Here is a 21603-nt window from a genome sequence, read left to right on the forward strand (position 1 = left end):
AAATACATATAATGATTGGAATTTAGTATGGGACTTATGTCTATATAAGTCAGCCTTTCTCAAATAGTGGGGCGGGCCCCCCAGGGGGGGCGCGAGGCTCCGTAAAGGGGAGCGCGAGGCTCTGTTATGCAGAGGTGTACTTATAACAATTTTATAGACAAATGATACTATTTACAGTTGCGTGGGGGGCGCGAAATGTTTTCTTCTTCCTAGGGGGGGCATGAGAGAAAATAATTGAGAAGCACTGATATAAGTTGATGTAGGTTTGTGGCAAATAGAATCAATCACTTTTGCCATGTAAATATTCAACAAAAGGGTGCTGTGATGCTATTTCATAGGGGCACTAGCAAAGAGAACACTGTGCATTGGGCAGTCCAGATGATACTGTACTCTGGACAATGGTTAGATACTACCAGTGTGCATTGGTAGAGCCTGGTGCACATTGGGACACTGGCTATAGATTGCTAATGCACATTAGTAGAGCCTGATTGGGACACTCTTTCTGTTTCCTTGATAACACATCTTTTCAGTTTACCTGGAGGCTTCTACAAGCTAAGTGTGCATAAAGTTACATAATGTAGATCATGATATAGAATTGTGGCCTATATAATTCCTGTTGTGACAAAACTAAAAGTTGTACCATCTTTCATTACTACAAAAAAGTCAATGTGCTATCATGATTAAGACATCAAAAATGAAATCTACTGAAAGATTTAACACATAGTTTAAATTCAGCTTTCATGTAAATATGTATTCTTTATTATATTTTAGGTTGTTCTGGTGAGTGGACATCTGGACAGCTGGGATGTGGGGCAGGGAGCCATGGATGACGGTGGTGGAGCATTTATATCATGGGAAGCATTATCGCTCATTAAGGATCTTGGTAAATACTTACTTTCAAATAATATAGCTAATAAGAAACTATATTGCTGCATTTTTAAAAATAAAAAAGCAACTTTGATTATTTTGCTCGATCCCTGGCCATTTGGAATGCAATTATTTCTCAGTTTCAGTCTAATGGTTGCTTTTTCTGTGGTAACCCTGTAGTGCTATTTGTACCATTGTCTTGGGGTCTATGGCGCTAACTTATAAAATGAATATGGCACTTACAATTAGAAACTTTGCAAAGATTTGCATTTGTAAAGTAGGTAACAAAAAAACAGGAATACAAATTGGATAGTGCACATCTCTGGTCTCAATGGACCAACAAGGCACCAATGCAATTGTTACTTGAAGAAAATCCCTCAAATTCTCTTCACTCCTCAGATTCAGTCCTAGAATCTTCTCTTACACAGTTCAGTACACAAACCCTTGGTAAACTACATAACCCTAAAATAAAATGTGGGACATTATCACATGGGGCAAAATTGGAAGTTTAAAGTGGGGCCAATGCAGGGTCATCCAGGATTTAGTGACAAATTCGCAGCTGCTTTCCACATGACGCTGCATGCAATCAGAAGAGAATCCAGGGAGAGTGTGAGATCCATCAGGAAATAAGTAAATTCGCAAAACTACTGGATTTATGTTTCCATTTTTTTTGCGAATGGACTCCCTTCACATAATGCCAGCCGTGTAGAAAGCAAGCCTCAGATGACTTCATTTCCCAGGGTGCCTTGCCAAAGAGGGAGAATGCTCTGGTCCGTTAAAGGGATACACACACATTTCTCTCTTTAGGCTCCCTGGCTGCTTTTCCTCCTCTAATTAAGGGTACAGCTGCTGGGAGAAGGCAGAGGGAGGATGCTTTGGAAATCCTCCTGGACAGGACATACCTTCAAAAAGGAGGGTATGGAATCTGGCAGGCTTATGGAACCAGCCTCCTTTCTCTCTCTCTCTCTCTCTTGTGTGTGTGAGTCTTTGTGTGTGGTTTTAGGAGTTTGCAAAGGGCAACTCCATTCTGCCTTTCTCTGAAATACCTTTTGGAGCTTCTGTGGCAAAGAGGATTCCCCCCTCCCCCCGTATCCCCTCCCCTCCCGGGAGCATGTGGGTATGTGCACTTGTGGAAATGACACTTTGGAGCATGCTCAGAGAAGGTATTTCTAAGCAGGAAATGAGGGTTTGTTTGTTGCCTTTTGATAGCCAAATTCACATTGGGCCCACTTTAATGTGCTTTTAACCTGTTGTTGTGCTCTGTGTGATAACCAATAGCAAATGGGCTTGTTTTTCTGAGATGCCACTACTTTAACCATTTTTGGGATGGAAGCACATAGGACCTACGTGTGATAAAGTCCATAGAGACAAAGGCCGAGGTCCTAGGTGGGAAGACATAGCATTAAAATTGTATCCAGATGGAGTGAGGTAAGACTGAAAAGTAGCTGTGTTAGTCTCTTGCAGAATAAAAGGAGGAAGGGAAGGGGAGAAAAAGAGGAACGTGGCAGCACCTTTAGAGACAAACTGGTTTTTATTTTTGGATGAACATTTGTGGTTATAAACCCACTTTTTCAGATGCAGTACAGAGTGATATTAAGGCCTCAGATATACAGCATATTTATACATTTGTGGGAGTTAGATAGAATGTAATAGGATCCAGAAAGATGCAAATCATGTTCCTAAATTTTCAAAGGACTGGGTAGTGTGATACAGGTCTTTCAGATCTTTACAGTGGTCAGTGCTAATGTGTGAAATCAATAAATCTGCTTAGCAAATGTCAGTTTCTCAGGGTTCAAAACCCTGAGAAAATTCCTTTTGCTATATGTGCAGTACCAAGGGCTCTTGTGTTACTATATGCAATGTGCCAAGAAGCCATTTTTTTGTTCCTACCTCTGCTAACGTACTGGAATTTGTGAATATTTTCTATTTCTGGTTTTCCTTTGTAATTTCCTTGTTCAAGGACCACAACCTGTAAATTCCTTACCATATGTCCTTGAAGGTTGAAACATTTTGCATTTTCTGGGTACTGGCATTTCTTATGTCACATTTTTGTCCATTTAACCTCTTGTGTAGAGACTGTCCTGTTTGTCCAATGAAGAGTGTAGCAGGGCATTGCTGGCATAGGATGATGTATATTACATTGGAGGAAGAGCAAGTAAATGCACCTCACATTGAAGGAAGAGCAACTCAATCAGGTGTGGAATTCTGGGTCCTCAATTCAGTTTTATGGAAGGAGGCCTGTGAGATCTCAAACAACTGTGGCAGTGGCTGGCAACAGAGACCCAGAGGGGATCAGCCCATTCTTGTCTCAGCTGGCTAGAGGAGGAAGAATAGCAGCAGCTGTCACTGTTGTTGCTGTCCTTCTACCTCAGTGGCCACCCAGTTCTTCGCCAACTTCTCTGCCTCTGAGGCAATTCCAGACAATCTCATGGCTGCCCTAGATCATCTACCGTCCAGTGTTTCACAGATGAAAACCAGGACATGTGTCTTCACTGATGAAAACCAGGACATGAAAACTTCAATGTATAATCAAAGTGACAAGGGTTCTTGATGAAGAACACACAAGCTATGATCAGCTGCAGCAGTTTGCTTTTGTGTTAGCCTACTGGGAAGGCCAAAACTCCATCCCTTCTTTCCTCACTGCTGAGTTAGATGAGTCCAACATACATTTGCAGTTTTAACACAATTTCCACCAACTGAAGTAAGCTAGGGCAAAAGCAGGAAAGTTGTAGGAAGGGAGAGAACCTGGTACACTTTAAATGCAGCTTAAAAAATCTGGCAACTGAGAATTAATCAGGACTGTCCCTGAAAAATCAGGTCAGTTTGGTGGTATGAATGTGGTTGCTGCAGGGCAAATAATGCAGGATGGGGCAGCCCCTGGTTATGGCTCAAAATGTGAAGTTCAGGATGGTGGTGGGTGCTGGTTGTCGGGTACTGGTTATGTGTTTCCTCTCCCCTCAATGACTCAAGGCACCTTGAGGGGACAATTCAACTTCAGGGGCCTGAAAAATCTTTCACTGGGGCCCAAACCCAGTTTCAGCTGCCTGGAGAGGGCTGCTCTTTCCTATTGGTATGAGACTGTTGCTGACAGACTACTTTAGCAAATGCATAGTGCTCTTTAAAAAAAATGATACCTGTATATTTGGGCCAGTGTGCTCTGGGGATCTCTGCAGGATAAATGACTAAAAGCTGAGAGTGAACATTAATGGGGATTCACAATTATTCCTGATTACTGGAGTCAGAATACAATGACTAATCTGAATATGTGCTGGAGCATTAAATCTGAAGACTAATCAGTTGACAGAATGCCACATTTCAGTTCAGGGAATATCCAAATGGAAGACAATTGCTTTCCATATCAAACAAAACAGTCAATGAATTGTAGTCAAATTTGTTAACAATTTCCAGGCCTACATTATCTCAGTTGCATTGTGCTCTTAACCATCCATTTGTGTGCAGCCCTAGGGGTGTAGTAGATATATGCCAGAGGAAGAGCTTGGAAATGCTACCTTTTTGTACTGTGCTTTTCAGAATCTCCCAGTGGCTGTGTTGCCTGGAGAGCTCTGGAAACTGTGATCCCCCAAAGTAACTTTTCAAGCTCTGAGTCCAAGAAGATTGCACTGCTTCTACTCTATTTTTTTCACTATTACTACTAAAGTACTGTACTAGAAATACCTGCTACAGCAAATGGGGTGTGGGTGTATTTATTTTTTTAAAAAATATGCTTCATAATACCTGTAAGTTTAACAGCTTTAACTTTAAAAAAATCTGCTTCTGAATTTTGCATCATATTTTTAGCATGTCTTTTATTTAGCATGCATTCCTTAATATGATCAAAAGTAGATGAGGAGTGGGAATCACACAACCTATGGGCTATGCGTGACGCTCCCAAACCCATTGTACCAGTGAAAAACATAGGGGATCACAAGAGTCCTGGGACACCCTCTGAATATCCACAGAAGTCAAAATACAATTTGAAATGGCATCCACAATTCTCACAAAATGGAACCCATGGCATGGGTTGATGTAACAGCCAAAATAATAATAATAAATCAAGTGGCTTGCTCTCTTGGCTTCAGAGTGCACCCACCCACCCATAAAGAAAATGTTTGTGAAAGAGGTAGTGGAGTCACTGTTGCATGGGCAATCCTTAAGGACAATTGTTTTCACTCTGGAATTCTTCATCTGCAAAGGCTATGTTCTAACTTGCTTGCCAAATGAAAACTCTTTTTAGATAGTGTAAGCTAGTTAGGCCTGATCACTCCTAACTGGCAGGACTTGAAGCTATGTGTAATCTCTTTACCTACGTTGGGGTCAGACTGTGCATCCTGGCTTAGCAGCAAGCCATTTGTTAACTTTGATTCTTGGTTCTGCTGTATTGGTTGTAAGCTTGTTTCTAGATCTGCTCACCTTAACCTCTCCTTGCATGTTGTTTAGTGCCTGTAACACCATTTCTTCTATCTTTTCATGTGCACCAGCCTACTCTCCCTGTCTCGTATCATCTTCCAATTCCATGCATTGAATGTTTCTGCTGATATGTAGACAGAACTAGCACCTAATGCCTTTTCTATAGTCCTAGGACAATTTGAAAGACTGTATGATCCTGTCCCTATGTTCAGATCTTTGGCTGGGTTTTATTTCAGTCCACCCACCATCACATGCACATTTGGTGATGACCTCTCAGTGCTTATCCTTGGCTGTGGAACACTCTCCCATGGGAGATTTGGTTAGCCAATTCTCTGCTTCCAGAGAAGGGGATTGTAGGGAGCCCCTTCTGTTTGGAAAAGCACTGGATTGTGCTTTTCTACTGAATCATGCCAACAGAAGCCCTGCTCTGGATCCTGCCCACCATACCACACGTGGAAAATGACCACATCTATCATGGTTACTAAACAGGAAAACTGTATTATTGCAATGGAAATGGAGTAGAAAACCAGCAATCATGACCATGTTACTATGACAAATGGCTAAGTTTTTGTCAACTATAAGGAGCTACTGGAACATGTAAATATATAATGTGCAGTGAGACTGAAGCTCTAAACAACATGTTTCTTTAAAAAGCATGATCCAGTGAATGGGATTACTGTTTGTTGGTTCTGCATTAATTAGTATAAACCATATTTTATTCAAGATGTTCTTTCCTTAAAAAAAAAAAATCAAAACTTGGTTTCATTAAATATCTAGAGAAGCTTTTGCAAAACATTCTCTTACTATACACTGTTTCTTCCACTAATAATACTTCAGGTGTGCTTCAGTAGTTCTCTCAAATTGGGTGGTAGCTGTACAGGTGAATGATTTATCAATGAGTCTTGTACTCCTTTGTATGACTTTTCAGTTTAACGGACCACAAGGTGAAAGCAGATTAATCTTGCCCTTTGGGATAGTTTTGTGACTGGTGCTGCAAGACTAATTTGATGTTTTTATATCTTAAACTAACTATCTGAAGCATTTTAATGAGAACTATTGTAGCACAAGGCAACTGTTAAAGCCAGGGGTGGCCAAATTGTAGCCTATGGGCCAAATACAGGCTGTGGGACCCAATTTAGCAGGTTCTCAAGCCTCGCAAAATCACCCCAGATCCATTTTTCTTTTTAAGATTCTTTGGTGATTTTCTAACCAAAACTGGTCAAAAACAGCTTGAAACCACAGCATGGGGGTGTGGCGTATACATGCCAGCTGCTCCCACACCGCATACCCAACTACATTGCAGGGAGCATCATGGTGCTCCATTGGTGCAGTATTTAAACGGTGCTCCATTGGTGCAGCCAAAGGAGCTCCAAAAAGTGCCGAAAGCTACCGCTGTGGTGACTAGGGCGACCTTTCCACAGCATGAAAAGAAGCTGCATTTTGCAGCTTCTTTTCGCACTGAGGAAAGGCTGGATTGGGGCACAGTGTGTAGTTGCCATGACCTCTATCCGGTGAGGAAAGGGGTGGCTGAAGGCCGTCCCAAAGGGGGGGGGTCTGTTAAGCCCCAAAGAGAACAATGCTGAAATAGTCACAGAGAATTTCAGATCTTTACTGTGAATAGCCTTGGTTATACAGTCATCCATAAAGAAATAAATTATGTGGAGGTGGGTCAGGAGCAGATATACTGAGTTCCCCATCTCCCAAATCCATTTGTTTATCCTAAACTGTGAACAGAGCTTACAGGAACACACCTTTTATGTGCCCAGTCTTTAGTCACAAGGTTCAGATGTACTTATAAAGAGTGGGGGATATGTTGATACTCCTATAGTTAAGGTGCTGTGTGGATGGCCAACTCAGATCTCTTCCTAGTGCCTCACTCTCTTAGGAAGGGCATGGACATAGTCCCCCAGAGAAAAAGAAATGAGAGAGAGTGGGGCTATAACAAGATCTGACAAAGCCTTTAAGAATGTTCACATCACTCAGGGGCCATTCAGACTACCTTTTACCCTGGATCAGAACCCGGATTAACCACAGGAAGTTCATATTCGCCCCAAATCTCCCACAAGCAAATCTGAAACTTGCACACCCATTGAGGGGCAAATGCCCCTTAGCGCGGTTCTTTTGAAAGCAGAGTAAAAGCGGTATCATTTGGGGAAAAACCGGGTCTGGCGAATATGAACTTGTCCCTGATCATGATCGGGTTAAGTTCAGGGGAGGGATTTAGGCCAGAGGGAGGGCAGAGGGCAGAACATTCCTCACCTTCATTGGAGAAGGAGGAGGAGGAGAAGGAAGGAGCTGGGGGAAAGAAGGGTGCCATGGAGGGCAGCATCTGGAGGAGGAGGAGAAGGAAGGAGCCAGAGGAAGGATGGAAAGGGCAATTGGGGGTAACAGAGCAAGAGGAGAAGAAGGAAGAAGCCAGAGGAAGGATGGAAAGGGTGATCGGGGGTAACAGAGCAAGAGGAGGAGGAGGAAGGAGCCAGAGGAATAATGGAAAGGGCGATCGCGGATAACTGAGCAAGAGGAGGAGGAGGAAGTTGCTGGAGGAAGGGTGCCAAAGGGCAGTTGGGGGTAATGGAGCAAGAGGAGGAGGAGGAAGGAGCCTTGAAAGGGTGCCAAGGGAAATCGGGGTAACAGAGTAGGAGCAGGAGCAGGAGGAGAAGGAAAGAGCCTTGAAGAAAGGGTGCCAAGTGACAGAGGAGGAGGAGGAGGAGGAGGAGGAGGAGGAGGAGGAGGAGGATGAACGAGCCGGGGGAAAGAAGGGGCCATGAAGGGCAATTGGGGTAACAGAGCAGGAGGAGGAGAAGGAAAGAGCAGGATGAAGGGTCAAGTTCAAGGGAGGGAATTAGGTCAGAAGGAGGGCACAGAATGGAACAAGCTTCCCTCTCGCACCAGGCAGCTTTCTCTCTCTCTCTTTATTTTTTATTTTTGATAGACTATGTGCATGCTTTTTGCTACAGGTAGATACATATATAGATAGAATGTGTGTCTGCTTGTGCTACTTTCCCTTTCATTTCCTTGTTCCCAGCACAGAACTTTGCAATAGACTTTTTTTCTAAATTATTTTTATATGCGAATGCTACAATGTGAATGTTACAAATGTTTCTCTTTCAATTTGGCAAATTGATACAGAATGCTTTTGCTACTGTATGTTTCTGTAAGGAATTCTGGGGTGGATTGCAGAGATGCCATTTTGTGTGAGGAATTAATAATAATAATAATAATAATAATAATAATAATAATGGTATGTGTATGAGGCATTCTGGGATCGCAAGGAGGGAGGATGCAGAGATTGCATTAGATTGCATTTTGGGGTTGAAAACAGAGGCAGGGGGAAGATCCATAATCTGTAGTGACCCAAATACACACAACACACACATACACACCTGGAGATTTTTAAATTTGACAAAATATGTGCATACTGCCGCCTGTTTTGTTTTGTTTTTTAAATGAGGGGGGAAGCAAACTTACGATTGCCCAATGGCTGTAGGAAATGTCACCTTGATGAAAGCGGAACTGAATTTGATTGACAGCAAAGGCGCCTTCATTGTAAACCAGTTCCGCAAATGAGAACTCTCCGCAAGAGCTGCAATGGCATTCAGGGTTAAATTACCCTGATTGAGGTAAATTATTAGTGGGCACTTGCTTCCGGAGGGATTCGGGAGGGGGCACCTGATTCTGCCCAGTTCCATCCAGCGCAGTTGGAATGGGCCCTCAGTTATAACTCTTTAATACCACTTTGACTGTTGAGGCTCCACATGCTAGAATATTGGGGTTTGAAGGTTAGTGAGGCCTTAGATCTCTCTAGCACATTTCATTACAGTATAGCATTAGAGCTCCTTGGCAAAAAAAATCTAAGTCCTTCATTAAAACAAACCCCAGGATTCCATATGATGGAGCCACGGCTGTTAATACAGTCGGCCCTTCTTATACACGGATTTTTTATACACGGATTTAAGCATACACGGTTTGAAAATGTTCCAAAAAAGTATAAATTTACCTTGATGTTCCATTTTTTATTAGGGACACCATTTTGCTACGTCATTATACTTAATGGGACTTGAGCATACACGGATTTTGTTATACACGGGAGATCTTGGAACCAAACCCCAGAGTATAACAAGGATCCACTGTATGGTATCAAAGTGTACTGTGGACACCACCACCCCAGCTGTTTCTGCAGAGGAATCCTCTTGCTATCATTTTGCCACATGATGCCGGGAAGAGCTTTTTTTTTTTTAAAGGAATTTTTTCTGGTAGCTGATCTGCTATCCCGCCAATCCACAACCTATGCAAAGTATTCATCCTGATGCATAAAAGAGCCCACCCTGTGCACCTAGGAAGGATTATATTAGAATTTTATCCAGCAAATAACCAAAGTTACTTAGTTATTTGGATATCCAGCAAATAGCCAGAGTAACCAAAGAGGTTATTCTGTGAACTCATTTTGCTTGCCCTTGGATGCAGAGGCTAGACAGAAAGTATAAAAGACTCTAGTCTGCTGTCTGTTATTCAAACCAATGGCATGTTTCTTTAACCACCCTGTGACTGATCACCCTCCCTTTTAGGTCTCGCAGGGGTGGTCCAAAGAAAGCATCCTTTGAATTTGGGTTGCAAAGCCCATTGCTGACAGACCCCTAATTATCCAGATCATGGTGTCTTTGGCCATACTATGGGAGGATGGTGATGCCAACTCTGTTGGGCACATCTCCTAAAGGGCAAAGCAGATGTCCTGTACTGGGGCCCATCTTGGAGGGTCCAGCAAATATACATGAAGCTCTTTGAACCCAAGAACCATGTGTTCTTTTATATTGACATTGTTTGCTTGTGGAACTAGGCTTCTTTCTGAGCTCAGGCTGGCCACTGGCCTAGTTTCTTTCTCACCCAAGTGGACACCTGTGCGTTGAGTGAGTTCTTTTGGAAACAGCGGTGCATGAATGCTGTCTGGGCAAAAAGTCAGCTGCACAGGGTTTTTCTTTTAATTCTTATTCAAACCACACTCCTCATGTTGCTTACAGGCTCGGCCAGAGGGTGTTCCCTTTCCCTTTACCACCCTTGCTTTCAGGAGACATCAGAAGAAACCAGGCACTGAATCTGGGCTGCAGTTCTAATTCCAATTCCTTAATTACAGAGATGGAATCTTTATTTCAAGGACTACAGTTCAGGAGATTAATAGTTGCTGGACAGATCGTATGTATCTTTAGAGGCCCCTTTCTTGGCAACTAGGTCAGGGTACACTAACCAACCATATCACAGTGCATCTTTAGTTTAACATCTACAACATAGCCATGAGAGAGGAGTGTGACTTATGGATATAGTCTCTCTCTCCTTGATGGTTTAGCCTCTAGACTTTCTTCTGCTTATCTTCAGATATGCATGTTTTTCATTTCACTCTGTTAGTCAATTAGGGCTAATGGACTATTTTTCTTTGCATCAAAGCTCCTCCATTCCCAGAGCCCACCCAACTTATTTTGCTGCCTGAGGAGAAATACAAGATGTTGCTCATGCAGAGCTTAGTGGTAATTTGTTAATTGTAACAAGTATTTTGGTAGCTAGTTACTTTTTGAAACTTGACCAGCGTGACTTTTTCTGGCTGTAATTGCTAGAGCTATAAGTCACTGCTCTTTAGAATATGGGACCACCTGACTTACCGGGTTGGTCCTGTTGCTGCAGGGGAAGAGCCAGCTTCCGTGGGGGTCCGGCAGCAGCGGGAGGCCTGCCTGGTGGCCCACGGCCCCTGCCAAGGCTCCTGCTCGGCGTTGGGTACACAGTCCCAGCAGCCGGCGAGGCGGCGCTTCACGCCCACGTGGTGTGGACTACAGCTCCCAGACTCCTCTGGGAGCTGGGGTGGAGCGCCGCGCTGCTGGGCCACTTATGGGCTGGGAGACTACAACTCCCAGCCTCCCTTGTGAAGGGGGAAGTGGCCCCGATTGGTGGATCGTGGGAGCTGCTGCCCTTGATTGGCCGAGTGGCTGGATAGGGAGTGGGCCCACCTGATTTCTCGGCCATTCATTGGCTGGGAGGCCTATTTAGGCCTGTGTTGCACCAGCGATCCGTGCCATTTTTGCCGGCACCCCACCTACCCTCCCTTGTTTTGCTTGTACTTCTTGTCACAACTTGGCGGTGGCATAGGTCTCGGATCTAATGGGTGTGGTTTCCTGTGCTGCAGAGCACTGGATCGGGAGTCCCACCAGGTCCCGGGGGTTCTGAGGGGTAGCGATGTCGCCAGTGCGGGGGCAACATCGATTCAGCGTCCCCTGGTGACATGGGGTGAAGATGCGCTTATGCGCATAGCCGGCTCTTTAAGTGGGGGCACACTTTAGGCCAGTTACCCCTCTGTCATCCTGAAGCCTGGCCAAGATCAGGCATTTCGGTTCATCGACCAACGCAGTTTGGTGGCTATCAGATCCAGACCTCATGCTTTCAGGCCAACCCTCTTGTTTTCACTGTTGCTGTATTTAATAAAGTTGTGGCCTTTTCTTGCGAATTGGTTGTCTTTGTGTTATTTGCACCCCTTCCCTTCCTCAGCAAAACATCTTGTTACTGGGCATGTTTTGACTTATTCTGAGCAGTGGGATGGGGAAAGAGAAAAGATTACATGGGTTGCTGCCCATATGATCCTTCTGGGGGTATTGAGGGTGATGAAGAGTAAAAACTAAGCTAGTGAAGAGAAATGGATCCTGAAACAAGGGAGAGAAACAGAGGTTTACAGAGACAGACAGAAACAGAGGAGGAGGAGACATGTTGAAAACTTGTCTAGAGCACTACAGACTCAGATTATTTGGATTTTTTTAATCACAAATTTTTGAACGTTACTCTGTCTTTTCTGCCTTCCTGTCCAAATAAAGGGGACTGCTGCCACTGCTAGAAATGGAAAGGGAGAGCAAGTCAGTGTGAGTATATGGGGAGGGGGGTGGAAGGATGAATTTTGCCAGGCTGGCTGCTCCAAACAGCAGGATAGGGCATGCTTTTGACTAGATAGGCTGGTGTGAGCTATGTTGGAAACTTTATAAGATGAGAGGGTGTATTTCTGTATGCCTGATGCATGGGATTTAAAGGAATTGTATCGGGAAAGACTCACATGGGTGCAGTGTAGCAAATCATATGACTTCTGCTGTCAGGTGCACTAAACACATGCTTGGGGCAAGCATACAGAAGCAGTCACTTAACCCTGTAGTTGTCATGGCCAGCCAAGAGCAGGACTCGGAGGATGAGGATGGGTCTACTCCAGAGCAAGGGGTAATTGAGGCTGCACCTGGTGTTAATTCTGCTCTGCCAGAGCCCAGCCCTGATCTCCCAGCCCCAGAGGAGGAGGTTCAGCCAGGTCCTAGTGCTGATGGGATTCCTCTGGTGGTTCAGCAGCCTAGTGGTGACTCTGGGGAGGAACCAGGCTTGGAGGTTCCCTCCTTTAGGCAACGCAGGGCTGAGAGTGCTGGCAGACACAGGTCCAAGAGGATTGCTGAGAGACAATTGGCAAACAAGCCTCAACTGGCACCAAGGAGGGAATCTCCTACTTAACCACCTGTGAGATGCTAACTTGGTGCCAGAGTTTATTGCATGATCCTTTGGTGTGACTGCTACCTGCACTGGCTCCTTGTTGCCTTGACTCTTGACCTTGGAATGAGCTAGACTCTTGCTACCTTCTGGCTGACCTGACCTTGGACTGGACTGACTATCATGATCTCTGTATTCCTGACTTTGGCTTTCGGCTTGCTCTCTCGCTCACTCCTTGCAAGGTTTGTGGACTGTTTCCAGCTGCATAGCTAATTACCTTGCTGAGCCATCCTTATTGGTGTGTGTTTGTTTGTGCTGGGTGCAGTCCAGGACAGTAGTAGAAGTCATGTGGTCCACTACACTGCACCTGTGTGACTTAGGATAGAAAGTCCAGGCAAGATATTTCAGTCAAAGTTATGATTACTAGACATGGAGTCAATCAGAGAGCATTACCTTGTACTCTACAGTAGTTAGTAACAAGCAGAGATACATTCTGGACTATATTAACAAGAACTAGTCACTTGTTGGGTGATCAAAGTAGTGAAAGTGACTAGTTCCTTTTTTTTTTTTTTTTAAAGTAACATTCCACACTCTCTAGGCCCATCTCCATTCCATGAAGAGAAGCCAAGTAAACCAAAGCTGACTAAATTTGCTCACTACCAAGTACATTGGCATTACTAGTAGGGTAGAAACTGTACCGGATGACACTCCAGAAGGGGATGTCCATCTGGTGGGCTGGTACACCCTTTGTGGGGCTGGCGCGGCAGCTTGTTGTGTGAGAATGGGTGTCATGTCCCTTTCTTGCTTGCCCAGCAGCTGTGTAAGACCCAAAATGGGGAAACAGTGCCTTCCATTTATAGTCTGGCACGGCCAAATCCCAAGTGGCTGTCAGAGGACAGCACACCACCCCAGCGGCACCTGCTGTTCGGTGGCGGGGGGATGCCTTTCATTTAGACTCCGGCACAGATGTTCTCAGGAGCAGCTACACTGGATCCCAAGTGGCCATCAGCAGCCAGCTGTGCCCTCCTCAAGCAGCAAGCAGCAGCACTCACACTGGGTGGCACCAAGCACAGGGACACCACTGACTAAGTACAGAATTGTATCTACTATGCAATACCAAATATGGAGCTCAGATATTAAAACAGATGCAGGAAGAGGAGGCTTGAAGGGGGAACAGGAAATGAGGCAGAAAAGTCATTCACAGTGTATATGTCAGGTTGGGAGAGGACAGTAGGCCTAATAACATCTCTGTAAAAGAAAAATATCTTGATGTAACTATGGCCCATTATAGACCGCCCAAAAGGGGCGGTCTTGGGCTGCTGCCGGTTGCAGCGCGGAGGAGTTGCAGCAGCCAAACCGCATGACTCCTCCACGCTGTAAAGAAGGTGCGTGAAAATCATGCTCCTTCCGGCAACCCGGAAGAGACGCCACAAGTGCCAAAGCACGTACTCGTGGTGTCACTTCTGGGCTGCGATGTGCGGACGCAGAGCGTCCGCTACATCAAAATGGTGGCGGCCGTGTGGAACAGCCGCTGCCATTTGTTATGGACTCTGTACGTAATAGGGTAAGGGGTGTCTGGAAGAGACACCCCTTTTTCAAAATGGGACGTCCTAAGGACGTCCCTTATGGCGGTGTGTAACGCGCCATAGTTTATATTATAAGTTTTGTAGACTTGATCTACTTCACTCCATGCATTTTAGGAAGCAGATTAAGTCTGCGAAAATTTATGCTACAACTTCTTTCATACTGTTAGCCTCAAAGGTGGTACAAGATCCCTTTTCATACTGATATTCCAGAATAACGTAGGTATGGACTTTACCACATGAGAAAAGAAAGGTGAAATAGATCAGGTTCATAGCGACTTTCTCTGTGCTGACCCACAACATGTTTTAGCACTTCCTTTCTCTTCCCAAAAGGAGGTGGTTGTCAAAATGTGCTTTTTGTCGAATGGGAAAAATCCGTTCAGCAAAAGACATGCTTTGATGACTATCTCCCCTCAAGAAGAGAATGGAAGAGTGACGGGGGCATGAAGAGCGGCACGGAGAAAGCCACTACTTTCCTAATCCATTTCGCCTTTCTTTTCTCATGCAGTAAAATCTTTAGTCCCTGAAAGTTTATATTAAATTGAGAATTGGGTGGCAAGCTAGTTTCAGGGATGCAGCACAGTTGTGTTGCACATAAATTTCTGCTTGAGGGGCTCAGGAAGAACACCTTCAAAGCTGCTGCAAGCAACACTCAGAATCTGTCACTTGAGACAGTCACCTCACTGTGACTAATGGCCGTATCCTCTCTTCTGCTCTTTAACCTCATGTATGGTCTTTTTTGATGTAGTGCCAACAAATTATAGGGAAGAGCTAAGAGTCAAGACAGTGGAGATGTCTAAGAAGAATATCAGCAACTTGCAATATATACAGAGGAGGGCAACTAATAATCGAATGTGGCCTGAATAGCAAGCCCCATGGGAAACAGTTGTGGAAGCTGGGTGTGTTTTATTGGGGTGTGCTAGATCTCCTTGTAAGAAAAGCAATCATGTGGAAGATACACAAGCTTGTTTTCTGCTGCTGCAGAGGATAGAACCTAGACCAATGGATACCAATAGCAAGAAAGGAAATTCCAGTTAAAAAGTAAGAACAATTTCCTGATAGTAAAAGCTGGTCAACAGTTTAAAAGATAACCTTACAAGATGGTAATGAACTCCCCTTACTTGGAAGTTTTTAAACAGAGATTAAATGGTCATCTCCCAAGGATCCTTTAACTGTGGATTCCTGCACTGAATAGAGGCTGAATTATCCTTGAGGGTCCTTACAATACTAGCATCCTACGATTCTTTCCGAGTGGAAGAAGAGCATTTGTCCCCAAAGAAATATAGTCTCTGCACACCTGCATCTTTTCTGTTACAGTAAGAAAAGCACCTGGGTATTTTAAGCAGAAAAAAAGGAAGAAAAACAAACATCTCGTACTCAACTTTACAGCTTCTTAAAGCTGATTTTGGGTTGTTGTTGCTTTTAAAAAAGATGTCACAAAAAAGTGACACCAAATGTATATCACATCTAGCTTGTCTCCAGAGTCTATCTGGAGCTGTTCCATGGAAATAAGTGTCTCTTATGGTTTTAAGGAATTAGTTACCTTGGCATTAGTGCTTCCTAGGCAGAATGGACAATGAGAGAACAGTTTTCTTCTTGGAAACAAAGAAAACCCATGCACCCATAAAGGCCATGGAACGTGCTCCTGTTTCTGTTTCCATAGCAACTCATTGCGGTGGAAGATGGCTTCTCTGAATGTGAAGATGTCTATTCAGACTCCCCCACACACCCATGTTCTGTCTGGTTTGCATCCACTAACTTGTGACAGAGTTCATACAGTTCTGCATCAAGAAACTGTCTCCTATAGCTTAATCTCTATTTTATGGTATTAGGAATTTTATGGCCTACCTTCTTAAGTGAAATGCATTGACCCACACTTTCTTGAACTTTGTGTGTGGATCAGGATGCAATTATCCTTTAGATCTGAATCAAAATGTTAGTTCAAACTTGAATAGACCTATTAAAGCAATGACAGCTATGTAAGTGTTTACCTACCAGTTTCATAACGATTCAGTGGCTTTGCTGTAGTTGCAACCAACAATGAAATTAAAGCATTTTTTTTTTTTGCTGTTTACCAAAATTTGTGAGATAGCTGTCAGTTTAAAAAAAATACTAGGACACTAGTAGACCAAGGTTCACATCCCTGCTGGGTCATAGAAGTCCACTGAGTGACCATGGGCAAGTCTCACTGTCTCAGCCTCAGCAGAAAACCCCATAGTAGGTTCCCCTTACAGTCGCCATAAATTAGAAATGAAGTAAACAACAATTGTATGATAAAATGTGTACACAATGTGGACTTTGTGAGGAAATGCTTTTTAAAAATATACATGTTTTGCATATTTTAAACAAATCTCATGCAGTGTCAAAGTGATGGCATGCTCAACTGTTTTTGCCCCCCAAAGCTTGAGAGTCAAGAACTACCCATGTGCACATACTAAGGATAAAAAGGATATCTGAAAATATTTTAAAGGGTTTTTAAAGTGTTTCTTGGTGAGAAAAATCCTGGACTGATGAGAATCTCCACAGTTCAGGACTTATTCAAGACAAAATTGACACTTGGTTGTTTTGTACAAAAAACAGCATTTTGCTGTTTCCTGTGCAAAAAAGAAAAAGAAAAAAGAAAAAGCTGTAGTTGGGGACTCATTCAGTGGAAAATCTGGAAATGGTATTTTTATGCAGAAAACAGCATTTTCTCTGTAGGAAATAATAATAATAATAATTTATTTATACTCCGCTCTTCAGCCAAGGCTATCAGAGTGGCTGACAATTTGTAAATCAGACATTTCCCTGCCCTCAGGCTTACAATATAAAAAAGACAGACACAAAAGGAGAAGGGAATGGCAGTGAGGAAAGGGAAAAGTCCAGCAGATGTACCCTCGGAGGCCTGTTGGAGCTGCCTTGCCTCTCTCTCCCCAAGATGGTGGCTGAAAGGAGGGACGTCTTCTTGGCAGGCAAGGCCTGTTGGAGCTGCCTTGCCTCTCTCTTTAAAATGGCATGTTATTCAGACAAGATAGTATTTCAGTGAAGAAAATGATGTTCTGCACACACACAAAAGCTTATTTCTGTATAAAAATAACAGCCAGTCTTGTTGCAGCTGCTTCTAAGTAGACTTGTGTCTGTGGGAAACAGAATTGTGAAGATGCACAACATTCACTCCAGTAGAGGGCTGCTGTTCTATAACTACATAATAGAGCTCGGAAAGGGACCAAAGCAAACTGGGAATGACGCATTATGGTCCCTGATGCTCATTGGGCCCACAATGCATATCGGGCAACCTGATGTACATTGGGCACTCTTGCTGGTGCCATTACATATCTTTGCAATTCGGTACATGGGTTCCTTAGCTCCTTTGCTACTTAGTTAAGAGCATGCAAATTTACATTGAGTGAAAAGTCATACAAGATTCCAGCCAATGCCTGTGAATTTTGTACAGAACAAATCTTGAACTGGTAATAGTCTTAGCAAATTGCATGGTTTTAAAAGATTTTCTTTCAGCAGAAAGTAAATTGCTAAAACTACTCATTGCTTCCTTCAAGAAGAAAATTAGTAAAGAATCGCATCCCTAGACAAACACATTAATGGCTGCACAGTACACACACATTCACTCCACTTCTCATTGCTCCTCTTTGCTTGCTGGGAAGGAGAACCATCTCTTTAATGCTGAAAAATCAGACAGTTCTTTTCCTGTTGTTAACAGCAATAGGAAAAGGGTGGTTATCATGGAAGGGCAGTTTTTACTTGGTGCCTAAATGAAATCATAATTGGTCTCAGTTTAGGCATCCAAAGGGAAGCCATTTCACCATTAAGGTGCCAAGGCTGAGAAGGCCCTTTCCCATGTCCCAACACAATGCATTGGACCTTACTTGTGGAACAGACTCCATTGCTCAGGTAAGCATATATAGGGAGAGACTTACTCAAGCATCAATGTCCCATTTAGAGGTTTAAATATCATCACAACCACATTGAATTCAGTCTGGAAGTGTGTTGGCAGCTCATGCAATTCTTTTAAGACTGGCATTTTATGATATCTATATGCTATTCCAGTCTGCAGTCAAGCAGTTTGCACTACCTGCCACTCCTGAGTCTTCTTCAAGGGTAGTATAGTATCATCCAAAATCCACAAAAGAGTGATCGGGACAACCAAAATACTAATAATACATCTTGTAAGCTGTCAAAGCTCCACTGGCTTCTTCATCAGGCAAAGGTGTTAAAAATCATACAGATGAAAGAAAGAGGTAAAAATGACAGTGTTAGTCATAGCCCTGCATTTTGTCAAAATGTTGTGGTTGTTGTCCTAAGTTCAGATGGTATGGAAGGGTATTCATGCTGCTTGGCCCTTCTGCCTTCTGACCATGTGGGTAATGTGAGATTCTATCCAGGAAATAAACTTTAAATTCCATTGTTTTGTGGATTTTGGATGATACTTTACTTTACTATATGGTCAAGATGGTTACATAGATATGTTTATTTCAAGGGTAGTCTCACACAAGTTGAATCACTGCACCCATATTGTACTTCTTCTCATGTACATTTTTTTCAAAGGGTTGCTAGAAATGTAACTTTGGGACTAGATTTGCTATAGGCGTTGTCTTCATTGCAGATGTAAGTATACTCACAACAGTTATAATAAAGGTAATCAGAAGAGATGCAAAAAGCCATTGAGAATGAAGCCACTGCAGCATTATTATTTTTAATGTGTATGTGTTTTAATATATATGTCACATATTAAATATTTAACATACCATTTAGCCTGGGGCTAGAAGAGAAAATTATGGGAGCAAAGTGGGAAAGCACAAGAAAAAACTGACAATGGCAGGGTTGGGTCTAGTTCAGAGGGCAAAACAAATCTTATGTTTCTGTCAGAAAAAGGTGGGGGATGAGGGGACGTGGCATTTTTCTAGTCTGGAATTGCTCTCATATTGCATCTATGGAATCTAAATAAACTTGTACTGAGAATGTGTAAGAAAGCAATTTTTACAGAGAAAATTGTTAACAGCTGCTTCAGCAACGAGGATAATTTTTTTAAGCCTAGAATTGGGCATAAAGGCCCAACCTCATACTGAAACATTGCTAGTTTGGGTATTTTTTTAAAAAAAAAAATAAGGTGGTGCCTGATGGAAAAGTCCTCTGCCTGAAACCCTGAAGAGCAACTGCCAATCAGAATAGACAGTGCTGAGATAGATGTCTAAATATCTCACCTGGACATTAATCAGCTTCATAAATATCTAGCTCCTAACTCTTAGGCCATTATCACATGGGAGGAATGTCTCCCAATTTTGAAAGAAAAGAAAGTAGGGCCAATTAGAAAATGAACTCTATTACGCAGATGGTTATCAAATGCACAGAAGAACACAGTGCCCATCCCAAAGCAAAAGTAGGGCAAATGCGAAGGAAATTATCATATGAGTACATACCCTTCATAGTTTAAAATTCGAATTAGCATCCCTGCACATGCTCAGTGAGGACAGAATCAGATCATGACCTTTTTACTCTTCTGGCAGGGCTTGCATCCGGTTCCTGTGGTTTTGCCTTGTTTCACGCGTTGTTTGTTCATTCATTACCCCTTATTTCACGTTATGTAGGCAATTCACGTTATTTGTTCATTCATTATCCTTTATTTCACGTTATGTAGGCAATTCATTTTATTTGTGCATTCATTACTTCGCCATGAGTCGGAAGAGGGGAAAGGGGAGGGGAAGCTGTGTAGGAACCAGAGCTGGCGACTAAAGCTACATCCACACTGGAGAAATAACCCAGTTTGGCACCATTTTAACTCTTTGTGGCTCAAGGCTATGGAATTCTGGGAGTTGGAGTTTGTTGTGAGCCCAGAGCGATGCCCGTGAGGGCAGGAAAGAGACCCCCATTCCCCAGGATGCCCCACTCCATTCTCCCCCAAAAGAAGTGGAATGAGGGAAGAAGAAGAACTCTTTGGGGCTAATCAAAAGGGGGGCAGTTTTCTCTCTTTTTAAAGCCCCCTGGCCCTGGAGGAAGGAAAGAAGGAAGGCAAAAAGGTCCCTGAGGGGCACAAGGGGCCAGGAGCAGGGCAAGCCCCAAGCCCACTGTTTTGAGCAGAGAGAGAGCTTGAAGAATGCCTAATGGAGAGCCTCCCCCCACTTTCCTGTCAAAAACAGCTGCTTCTCCTCCCAGCTGCCGGGGAAGACCTAGGAGCCCTGGAAGCCAAAACAAAATGGAGGATCATGGGAATTGATGTGGGGGAATACCAGGGCCACAGCAGATATGCATATCACACCAAACAACATCAAATTGAATGCAAAGTAGCCTGGGAATAGGATTTGTGAATTCACTAGTTCACTGAATTTACTTAATTTTGGATTGCTGTGGACTTGCGTTTGGAATGCCAGCGAATGCATGTGATAACCTTTCGCGCAATAATGTGAATACCCATGATTGCATTCGGGATGACACTGGATTATACTTCCAGTTTCCGTTGTGTGATAATGACCTTAGTGGAGAAGCTTCTAATTACTCAGGCTGGGGAGAAAGCCTAACATCAAAGATTTTCATAACGGTGAGGCTATGCCACATAGGGCAGTCTTCTCTAAAGATGTCCTCTGGTTGAAGCACTTTTGAATCCAACTTCCGTAATCTCCTTAAAAAGGGAGAACAAAAGCCTTGAATTTGGCTATCCATATGTACCTCTGCATAGCAAAGTGAGTAGGCACTCTAGTATATTTCATTGTATTTTCCATTAAGATGAATAGTATTCTGTTGCTATTCAAAATAAAATCATTCTTCCTAAATATAAATATATCTGTCTGTCTATCTATCTGTTGCCAAGGTTTATTGCAGAAGGGAGGACTGCAATAAAAACATCAACTCATCTTGCTTCTTGGATTCTGGGTATTGGTTTAAACTCCCTGCCTTGTATTTATGCCTTGTATTACCCACTGCCCCCCCCACACACACACATTAGGGGTGTGTGGGGAGTGTGGGCTGCACCAGGTGGTACTCTAAGGCAGGGGTTCCCAACCTGTGCTCCGTGGAGCCCTTTGGGCTCTACGTACACTTCCAAGATGCTCTGCAGCTGCTCCAGGAAAAAGAAATAAATAAAAATCGAATGAAGTTAAAGAATAAGAATTTATTCTTATATATACTCCTAAACATCATTAACTTGTAAGACAAAGGGTAGGCCTCTTAGGGGCTTCGCCATAGAAATAAGGGCTCTATGAGTCAAAAAGGTTGAAACCCCTTGCCCTAAGGGAAGGTGACACTGTTGCTCCCCAAACACTTACCT

The 21603-nt window shown here is 43.3% G+C and overlaps 1 protein-coding gene across 2 annotated transcripts in view; it reads left to right on the forward strand.

Moving 5' to 3' along the window:
- CPQ (carboxypeptidase Q) overlaps positions 1 to 21603 on the forward strand; it is a 243225-nt gene that overhangs the window by 140547 nt on the left and 81075 nt on the right. For both annotated transcript variants that reach the window (XM_089518924.1, XM_089518925.1), the window contains one exon: positions 772 to 883. In XM_089518924.1, coding sequence (XP_089375050.1) covers positions 772 to 883 — 112 coding nt within the window. The remainder of the gene's footprint in view (positions 1 to 771; positions 884 to 21603) is intronic.

Source organism: Sceloporus occidentalis, unplaced genomic scaffold (genome assembly GCF_023333645.1).
Source record: "Sceloporus occidentalis isolate IW3139 unplaced genomic scaffold, rSceOcc1.0.p SCAF_3, whole genome shotgun sequence".
NCBI classification, from domain to species: Eukaryota; Metazoa; Chordata; class Lepidosauria; order Squamata; family Phrynosomatidae; genus Sceloporus; species Sceloporus occidentalis.